Here is a 10978-nt window from a genome sequence, read left to right as displayed (position 1 = left end):
TGTCTAGGAGTGGATATTTTGTCCAGATTGTAGGGGAGGGTGATTTGCAAACTGAGCCCTGAGGTCTCCTCAGAGAAATAAAAGGCTGTGTGGCAGGAACTAAAGTCTCAGGCAGAGATTTTGACTCTACTCAAATTTTATTCCCCCCCTCCCTTTACAGCCAGGGGAAAACCCCCTCCTGATTCCCTCTCTCCATATAATCCCAAAGGAGAGAGGGAGGGATGGATCATCAGGATCATCAAGGCAGGATCACGTAGCCCCATGCCATGTGGGAACTTCTCATCTTGCTCAAATTAATCCCCAGAGCCACCAGTTTTGTGGGGAGCTGGCCACCATTTCGGGTCCAGGCCTTGCTCAGCTTCTACATGGTCCGCATATGTCCATTGGCCTGATGCGATGCTGCCCGGCTCCGAAGCCCTTCAGAGGTGGTCGCCCCTGGCCGGTGAGCTACCTCATCTTGTAGTGGAGGATTTTTCTTGACCACCTCACCATCGCTCGAACTTGATTCCTCCACATCGCTGCGAACATCCTTCACCTAGGGCACAGGGAGGAGAGAGGACAGAACTCAGGTAATGGGGGCCAGGGAAATCCCATAGGAGGGGTTCTGGGAAGGGTGACCAGCCACACCCCCTGCCATGGGCCCACACACCTGGTTCTTTCTGATGGAACTGCTGTTCCTGGTAGAACTTGTCCTGCCTACCTGATCCTTCATGGTGAAGCTGTAGAGTCCCCTTAAACTTGCACTGCCCACGTTGCTCTTACTGGTGATTCTCTAAAGCCCCACCTCCTGCCATGGCCCAGCCTACCTCCCCCTTGGAGGTGAAGGTGATGAGCATGCGCAGAATGAGGTAGAACCAGAAGACATGAAGGGCCTGAAGCATCAGCAGTAGCCCATTGAAGAAGTAGTAGCCAAAGAAGGGTGTTCTACCCACGATGGACTCGATGTAGGTGGTGTACAGGATCCTACAGTAAGTGGTAGAGATGAGCTTCACTATCACCATGCTCCTCCCTGTGGCCTCCTTCTGGGCATTTCTGCCAGGTGTCACTTTCATGCCACCAATTTCCATGACTTGCAACTGCCCCCTAAAGTGAAGCCAGGCATTACAGGCCTCTCCCTTCCCTGTTTCTTTTCTTTTTTTTTTTTTTTTGGGGGGGGGTGGGGGAGTCAATCTGGTGATGCTCAGGTTTTACTCCTGGCACTGTGCTCAGGAATTATTCCTAGTGGGGCTGGGCAGGCCAGAGGTGAAGGTCGAGGAGCATCAAACCAAGTGTCCTCCCCACTGTTCTATGGATCATATCTGCCTTGTTTCTAGCCAACCGAAACCAAGAAAGTAGGTGGCTGGACTGAAAGTTTTTGCAGTCAGAAACTTCACCAATCAAGCAATCTAGTGCCCAGCTTTGCTTTACTGGCCAGATGCCACGCTCCATGCCCTGGGCCAGAGACCCAAGAGAGAAAGAGGTAGCGCTGGAGCCCACCCTCCTTGATCTGCCCAAACCCCACTCTGCACGGGAGGACTAACTCACTTGGTGGGAAAGATCACCAGGCGTGTGCAGAAGAAGACAATGGTGAAGATGATGAAGAGAACATTAGACACGTTTTGATACTGCGTGTAGTTGAACATCTTACCGACCTGAGGAGGGCAGTGGGGAGACATGTGCTTAGAGGGGAGGACAGGGCAGTCCATGGAAAATATGTGGCTTCCAGTCCAAGGCAAATGAATCACATTGCTAGACCAGGGAAGCCTTGAGAGAAGAACTAATCTTTACAAACTGCCTACAATTGTTTAAAAATCAATATGTGGCCACTATGTACTAAAATATTACTGTGAAAGATTTGTAATTCACTTCGGTCACAATAAAAATTACTGACAAAAAAGAATAAAGAACTGTAAATATCTTTGATTTCTGAAAAAAATTAGTATGTGAATATAGCAATATAGTACTGGACACAGTACAGGTAAAACTGAGGACAGCATTCTTTGAAAATATCCTGTTTCTATTTATAAAACACGAAGGCTCCTTTTAAAAATAAAATCTGAGGAGTGTATAGTAAGCAAAAGCTTTGACTTTCTTTTGCTGTGGAAGTTTTTGAATTTTCTCTAACAAATGGAAGACTAGAATAATGTGGAGAAATTCTACCCTCTCATGGAAGAAATATTACCCTCACCTAATCCAGAGGCAGGAATCATTTTGTGCTGAGTTTCAAGAGTTCAGTGAGTCTTGTGACTTTTTCTCCTACCCAGGATTTTCAGGAAATCTTAGTGATCAAAATATGGAAATGATTGGTAAATTGCTTTCAAGCAAACATTTTCTGCCAAATTTAGTGAAAGTTGAAATGATAAGTGTGTGTAGTCATAATATTAAGGGTTATATAGTGTGAAAAATTAGCCTTAGGAAAATATAAAGTAACAACAGTTAAGTATCAATAGTAATCTCAGATCAAGTCATTCTTCCAATGGGTAGAATTTGGGGAAAAGATCAAAGAGCTTTTCTCAGGAAAGTGGCAAAAAACGCAAAGGATTCTGAATTGCTTCTGTCAAACCTCCTAGCACTGTGAAAGTCAGAATTGCCTCAGTCAGCATTTCCATGATGCACATGATGCAAAGTTCTTGAGCACTATTTTTTTTTGGGGGGGCCACACCCAGTGACACTCAGGGGTTATTCCTGGTTATGGGCTCAGAAATCACTCCTGGCTTGGGGGACCATATGGGATGTCAGGAGATTAAACCGCAGTCAGTCCTAGGTTAGCACGTGCAAAGCAAACACCCTACTGCTTGCACCACCACTCCGGCCCCTCTTTAGCACTATTTTAAGTTTGCAAAGTTTTAAAATGGAGGGAAGGAGGGAGATTTCTACCAACAGCATCATTTGTGCATGTGTATAGCTCAAAGAGCTTAGACTTCAAATATATCTGGTGAATAACAAAATAAATAAATTAGTGTGTGTGTGTGTGTGTGTGTGTGTGTGTGTGTGTGTGTGTTAACCTGTGAGGGGTGGGCCTCAGAAAGATAAGGGAAGGAGCTTTATGTCATTAGTCTGAGAGGGGCTGGGGGTTCGTTCTTAGTTCCTCCGAGGGCCTGGGCTTCAACAAATAGTCTGAAAAGGGCTGGGCCTTATCAACCAGTCATTTCAGAGAGCAGAGACTCATTAACTACTAGCCTAAGAGGAAAGTTAAGGGGAGGAGCCTTGAGTCGTTAACCCTAGAGGGGCAGAGCCTCATTTGGGGCACTGGCAGGAGCAGGTAGGGTGGCTGGCAACCCTGCACCCACCTCCAGGATAAAGTCGGAACAGTCATGCAGGAGCAGCACCAGCGAGCCGATACGCATCAGGTTGGAGCTGTAGGAGAAGACGATCAGGGTGATGGCCACGAAGTGGTGCAACACCTGCTCCTTGAAGTCCTGCAAGAGATGGTAGGTCACATCGGAGACCGTGGATGGACAACGGGAAGAAGGGGCCCTCTCCGACCCCACCTACTCGCTGTGGCCCTCAGAGTGGCTCTGAGAGTGTGGCTAAGCTTCTCTCCTGGGCCAGGGGTCGCACACGCATTCCTGGCAGCGAGTTGACACCTTCCCAAAAGCCTCACCTTGCGATTGGTGTCGAAAGGCAGCATGATGAGCAGTGAAACGTAGAAACTCAGCTCCAGGAGGTACAGGGAGTACAGGGCAGGCTTCAGGGGCTGTGGTAGGGCAGGCCAGGTTAGTTCCAGGGCTGGGTTCCTCCCATGCATGCCTCCGATTGTTTGTGTGTTGGGCTCAGCACCTCAGAATCCTAGTGAGAGCTGAAAGCCTGAGTCCACGTCTCAGAGGTAATCAAGGTCACTGGCATAGCATCTCCCACTCTGAGCCTGCTGATGCCTGATCCCTCTCCTGAGCGAGGGGAAACCCAAGTAGAGCGATGGAGGTCTCTAAGGTCTAATGACAGTGCTGGATAGACCGGAGATGTCTCCACTGACTGTTATGGGACCCCATCCCCGATGTCCATTCTCTGAAACCTTCTCTGCTCACCTGGTTTGGGAAACTGTCCCAGCACAAAACTGGTCTCCAAAACCAGGGTTCCTGGGAAAGGGGAGAAGACACATGAATGGAGACCCACAATCCACCTTCTGTTTCAAGTCCGGGCCCAGCCATTTCTGTAAGTGCAGCTCCTATTCAGCCTGTGGCATCTCATTTCTTGGGGTTCATGTTAGTTCTCAGCTACAGATCCCCAGTTTCTGGCCTGCAGGAGACCCTTTTAGATGCCCCGCAAGGGAACAGATATTATGCAGTTTTTTGTTTGCTTGTTTTTTTTTGTCAGTAGTGCTCAGGGGTTACTCCCAACTCTGCGCTTGTAGATTATACCTCGTGATGCTCAGTAGTTATTTCTGGCTCAGCACTCAAGGATCACTCCTGGCTCTACACTCGGATTACTCCTGGCAGTGCTCAGGAGATCACTTCTACTGAAGCGCAGGAGGTAGTTATTCTAGGCTCTGTGCTCAGGGATCAAGCCAGTCAATGCTCAGAGATCACTCTTGGTGGGGCTCAAGAAACTCCATACAGTGCTGGGAACAAAACTAACTCGTCCTCCCTCTAAACAGCCAGTATCCCCCTGTTGTACTGTCCTCCACCCCTCACTGTCCCCTTTTCTCTTCACATCTGCTTCTCCACGCCCGTCTCCCATCCCGCTCCCCTTTCCAGAACACTCACATGATACAGGATGAAAGAACCACCAATGGAGGAGCAAAGATAGAAGGTGAACCTCCAGCTGCACACATAGGGATGGGGTGCATGTGAGGGAATGTCCACAGAAAAAGCCCCCCCAGGTGCCTCCTCTGACGACCCTTTCCCAGCTCCCCACCCTTTTCCAGGACTAACCTGGCTTCACAGAACTTCTTGCTCAGTGGGGGCCGGTCCTGGTTGCAGCGTCTGTAGAACCAGCGCAGAGTCTGGTACTGTGTGAGCCCACATTGGGCAGCCAGAAGCGCCAACTGGGCCTAAAAGGGGGTCAGGGGGTAAACCAGGGTGATAGGGTGACTCGGGGCCCCGTCCCTGCTTTACTCTGTAGGTTCCTACATCCTGCCAGTAGTGTAGCTAATCTACTTATGAGGATGGGGTGTCACGAGGTAATCACTCAGCCTCTTTCATGTTTTACTTGGAGGGTAGGGTTGCTTACACCCAGTGATATTCTGCGCTGACTCCTGGCTTTACACTCTGAATTGCTTTCTTGATGGCACTCAAGAGACACTATGGTGTGCCTAAATTTGAACCCAGGCTATGTGTAAGCCAAGCACACTTCCCATGGGAATATCTTTCTGAGGCTCCCAAGAACAATCAGGACTTGCCCTGATGTGTTGACAGATCCTGTCCCTGCTTTGTAGAAGGGATGGGAAAGAAAGGGAGACTAGAAGATTCTCTAGGACTCAAGATTTGCTGGCTCCTCAAACAATACTGGGTACCAACCTAGAGATTATAGACTCTGCCCACTGGGCAGCAACAACATGGATGAGAGTGAAGGGCCTCACAGGGCTGCCTCCTTCTCATCCCACTTGTCCCAATATAGGATCATAGGCAGCTGGGAGTCCATGATGGGGTACCCAGAGAGTGGAGGATGGGCTATGGGGAGGTGAGGGTGGTAGGCTCTGGACTCACACCTCCTTGGGTTTTCGTCCAACTGTGATGAAGTGTCTCTCCAGAGCAGGGATGGGCTTGGCCGGTCGTCGAAGTTTATCCCGCACTCCCAGCCACCGGCTGAGGGGCAGAGCAGCGAATCTGGGGGAGCAGGGCAGATGGAGCAGGTGAGAGGGGGCTATATACAGGGCCACAGAGGAGACATCTTAGGAAGGTCACTTGGTGGCTGCTCTATGCTGAGCAGAAATGTAGTTGTTTCATATTTGGGGACAATGGTGTAATTGACATTATTCAGAGATAAATTCAGAACACAGTGGGGTTCGATCTCCAGCATCCCATAAAGTCACCCCTAGCTCAACTAGAAGTGATTTTTGAGTGCATAGCCAGAGAAAAGTCTGAGCAATGCTCAGTGTGACCCCAAACAAAAGATTGACACAATGCTTGTGGTATATCTTAGCACAATCCTGGAGATGAGAGGCTCCCCATTGCCTATCTCATAGGTCCTGGGCAGCATGGCAGCTTAGTGGGGCTCCCCCTCACATTCACCCCAATTCAGGACAGACTCACAGCAGCCAGACTCTGGTCAGTCAGCATAATAACTATCAGAGGGAGCCCCAGCCTGGGAGTTGAGCCCTGAGTTTCCAAGCCCTCATGATCTTTTGAGAACAGAACCCCCATGAAACCCCATTCCAGAGTCAGTGGTGATGGGATCAGAAGAAGGGACAGCTTTATTTTAGAGAAGGGGGTGAGAGGCTCAGGACTACTCTTTACTATGTGCTCAGGGATCACTCTTGGTGGGGAGGAGAGCTCAAAGCCAGGTACCACCTATGAAATATAAACACACATGTGCATATGTGCAATACATGTATACACGTAATGCATATGCAGATACACAACATACACATACAAGCAGCCACTTGGTGATTAATACACCATTTATATATATAAACACACATACACACATGCATGGCACCCTCTGCAGGGACACAAAACCGGACACTCACCTCTCAAAGACAAAGCGAAGGGCCAGCAGGGCGAGTGCCGTGGGCAGGGAGGCCAGCAGGTCCCGGGGATGGGGATACACCTGGCCATCATGGTCCTCCAGGTCAGTCCATTTGACATCAGATGGAAGCCAGAGTGTCTCCCACCAGAACCATTCGTTCAGGATGGACCACATCTTGAGAAAAAGGCACCAGTGAGTGGAGAGCTCAGCTGAAGGGTTCTCTTGGGATCTTAAATCTCAGGGATTTGGAGGCAAGGACTGGAGTCTTTTTTTTTTTTTTGGCTTTTGGCTTTTGGTGTTTGGGTCACACCTGGCGATCTCAGGGCAGACTTCTGGCTCTTGCTCGGAGATCATGTCTAGAACCGTTCAGGGATCCTAGGGACTAGACTGAGGTTGCTTGCATGCAGATTAAGGTGAATCCTTTAACACTTCCACTTCCTATCTGTCCTTGATATCTGGCCCCAATACCTTCAGGCCACCATGATTAAGTTCTTATGTGGGAGGAAGTTATTTCTACCCAAGCCTAGAGTGGCAAGAAATTGGGACACATATTCAGATCTGATTAGATAATGCAGCCGTAAACTGGCAGAAATGAGGCAGTGTTTCAACAGCAGCTGTGTGGAAGCAGCAGCAGCTGAAATGTGGGAAGGGGATTGCTTTATTGCTAAATCCAAACAACTTTCCTTCGGCTGAGACATGTGTGTATGTGTGTGAGAGGGAGCCAGTACATCATAAGCATGGGAGGAAAGTGCTTCACCAATGAGACACATCCCTTGCCTTCTTTCCTAAGCCCTGATGTCACTTTCTCAAATCCCCACATTAGCCCCCGCTGGGAATGTTTATCTGTTTGTCCATCCACCCACCGCCCATCCATCCATTAATTCATCAGACCATCATCCTTCCACTCAATCATCTGTCCACCTACTCATTTATTCACCTACCCACCCAGCCAGCCATCCACTCATCCACCTACATACTTGCTCACCTTGAATCTACATGTATCTTGAATCTACATGTCTTTGTCCATTTATCCATTTGTTAATTCACCTGCCCTTTTATTTCCCATCCACATACCCATCCTCCCACCTTCCAGTCCTTCAATTTTTATTGGTTTTTGTTTTGTTTAGTTTTGTTTTGGGACCACTCCTGGTGACACTCAGTGGTTATTCCTGGCTATGGGCTCAGAAATCTCTCCTGGCTTGGGGGACCATATGGGATGCCAGGATTCAAATCACCATCCATCCTGGATCAGCCAAATGAAAGGCAAATGCCCTGCCACAGCACTATTGCTCTGGCCCCAATCCAATCCTTCAATTCATCATTCCAGGGGCCCAAAGAGGTAGGGCGTTTGCCTTGCAAGCAGCCAATCCAGGACGGATGGTGGTTTGAATCCCAGCATCCCAGCCTGCCAGGAGAGATTTCTGAGTGCAGAGCCATGACTAACTCCTGAGCACTGCTGGGTGTGACATCATCATCATCATCATCATTATAATAATAATAATAATAAAACCAATTCTTCATTCTACATACCCATCTATCAACCAACTTGCCTGCTTTATTCCACTCATCCATGCATCATCCATCCAACCATACACCTGTCTGTTCATCTATCCATCCATTCATCCTTCCTTCATTCTTTACATACATACATGCATACAATTGTCCACCATTCATTTGTCCAGCCATCAATCCATCCCATCCATCTACTCATCTACCTACATCCTTGCCCACCTGTCTATCTCCTGAATCTATTTGTCCTTGTCCAATTATCCATTTGTTAATTCGCCTGCCTGTTCATCCCCCCATACCCATACCCATTTCCCTATTCTCCAGTTGATCAATTCTTCATTTCACATATCCATCCATCAACCAACTTGCCCTGCTTATTACATCTATTCATGCATCATCCATCCAACCATCACCCACCTATCCATCTGTCCATCCATCTGTCTATCCATCCATCCATCCCGCCTCCCTTCCATTCATCCATCCATCTATACATACAAACATATATACATTTGTCCATCACTCATCTGTCCATCCAACCATTCATCCACTTACCCACTCTCCCACTCAAAAATCTGAGCTGGGTATTGGGGACACAGAAGACATTTCATTTCCCTCTGGAACACACTAAACCTGACTCAACAAGCACTCATCATCACCAAATGAGCTAACCCTGTGTGGGTGGTGGTGAGATAGCAAATAAGGTTGGGCATTGAAGTTAAAGGCAGGGATTGTCTTCTCCAGAGGACACAGAGGACATTCTTTGAGGTCTCCCCTCAAATTTACAAAGCACCATCTCCAGCAGGCAGGTTGCTTGTCTGCTCATGGCCAACCTGGGTTCACTCCCTGAAACCCCATATGTTCTCGCAAGCCCCACCAAAAAATAAAAGCTGAGAAAAGGGGCCAGAGAGATAGCACAGTGGTACTGCATTTGCCTTGCACGAGGCTGACCCAGGACAGACTCGGGTTCGATTCCCAGCATCCCTAATAGTCCCCTGAGCCTGCCAGGAGCACTTTCTGATGTCAGAGCCAGGAGTAATCTCTGAGCACCACCGGATTTGGACAAAATAAAAGTTGAAAAAATGTGGGTTTCCACAGCAAAGAGGAAGTGGAGGCATACCTTCCCAGGACCCCCCAAGAGAGCCAGAACTGAGCAGGAGATGTCCAAGGATCTGTGGTAGACTGTGGGAGTGGCAGGGAAGATGGAGGAGAGAGGGTTGTGCTGGGATCTGGACAATGGACACTGTGGAGACTTGTGTCAGCATTTTATAATAAAATCTTTCAGACCTGAAAATAAAGGACAGGTTTACGACAAGAAGCAGGCTGGCTTTTATCTTGCAATTTGCAGCTCAGTGCTTGGGCAATCTGTCCTCATATCTTGCTTCTCCGCCCCATTTCCAATAAAGCTACAGGCACCGCCTCGTTCTACACACAAAGATCATTAACTATGCTCCCATGTGTGCTTCTGGGAGTTTTTATTTCCCTGATGGGGAAACACAGATTGAGAAAGTGAAGAATATGGGTCTGATCAAAATGGGTGCAGTGCAGTGACAGGACAGTAGGGATGGTGTTTGCTTTGCATGTGGGTGACCGAGGTTCAATTCTCTGTCAGAAATGGTCCCTGAGTAGTGTCAAGAGAAAGCCTTTTCTTCCTCTCTTACTTTCCTATTTCGTTACTTCCTTCCTTTTTCCTACTTTCATTTCTTCCTCCCTCCCTTAATTTTTTATTTCTTCCTTCTTCCTTCTTTCACTCATTTCTTTTATTTCTTCCTTTCTTCTTCCTCCCTCCATTACTTTCCTATTTCCTTTCTTTTATTCCTTCCATCATTCCTCCCATCACTCTTTCCCTCCTCCCTTTCTTCATTTATCTTCCTTCTTTCCTTCCTTACTACTGTTTTTCTTTTCCTGACTCCCTTAATCCTATATTTTCTTCCTTCTTTCCTGTTTTAATTTTTTACTTCCTCTCTTCCTTCCTTATTTCTGTATTTTATTTCTTCATCCCTTCTTCCTTTTTTCCTACATTTCTTTCTTCCTTTCTCCCTCCCTTAATTCCCTATGTTCTTTATTCTCCCTTTCTTCTTTTTCTTCCTTCATTTTTTTCCCTTTGGTTTTTGGGACACACCCAGCAGTGCTCAGGGGTTACTTCTGGCTCTGCCCTCAGAAGTTGCTCCTGGCAGGTACGGGGGACCATATGGGATGCCAGGATTTGAATCACTGCCCATCCTGGATTGACTGCATGCAAGGCAAACACCCTACTGCTATGCTATCTCTCCATCCCATCCTTCATTCTTTTATTTCTTCCTTCCTTCCATCTTCCCCCTGTAACTTCCCAATTTTCTACCTTTCTTCCTATCTTCCTCCTTCCTTCTTTTATCCCTTCCTTCTTGCCTTCCTTCCTTTTTTTCCAGCCAAATGTGTGACTTCCCTAAAGCACCACAACTCAAAATAAGCATGATCACTGTGAATGCCACATGAGCCTATGTATGAACACCCCAAACCCAGCATTTAAGCACCAGAGCCCAGTGTGGACTCACCAGCTACCCCAACATGAAGAGAAGAAAGGAAAAGGTCCGAGCCAAAGCAATAGCACAGTGATAGAATGTTTGCCTTGCATGTGACTGACCCAAAACAGACCCAGATTCAATCCCTGGCATCTCTTATGGTTCTCCTGAGCCAGCAAGGAGTAATTTCTGAGTGCAGAACCAAGAGCAACCCCTAAATGCAAATGGATATAGCCCAAAAATCAAAATAAAAAAGGGATGGTCTAGTCTGGGGGGACCACAGCATCGGGGCAAAAGTACAGTCTGGCACATGCCAAGGTCTGTGTTCCAACTCACTCTCACACACCTCCTGACAACCCCAAGCA

At 47.8% G+C, this 10978-nt stretch overlaps 1 protein-coding gene across 1 annotated transcript; it reads right to left on the bottom strand.

Annotated features, from left to right (window-relative positions):
• Positions 1-361: 361 nt before the first annotated feature.
• On the bottom strand, positions 362-6780 carry LOC126030085 (ceramide synthase 4-like). Its single transcript, XM_049788283.1, has 10 exons — positions 6608-6780; positions 5627-5744; positions 4851-4969; positions 4683-4740; positions 4005-4055; positions 3584-3676; positions 3270-3398; positions 1525-1631; positions 807-963; positions 362-535 (listed from the first exon to the last, which is right to left on the bottom strand). The coding sequence occupies exons 1-10, from the start codon at positions 6778-6780 to the stop codon at positions 362-364; spliced, it is 1179 nt and encodes a 392-aa protein (XP_049644240.1).
• Positions 6781-10978: the final 4198 nt, after the last annotated feature.

This window comes from Suncus etruscus, chromosome 15 (genome assembly GCF_024139225.1).
Source record: "Suncus etruscus isolate mSunEtr1 chromosome 15, mSunEtr1.pri.cur, whole genome shotgun sequence".
In the NCBI taxonomy this organism is placed as follows: Eukaryota; Metazoa; Chordata; class Mammalia; order Eulipotyphla; family Soricidae; genus Suncus; species Suncus etruscus.
The sequence above is the reverse complement of the archived record's forward strand: the minus strand, read 5'-3'. Positions and strand labels throughout refer to the sequence as shown.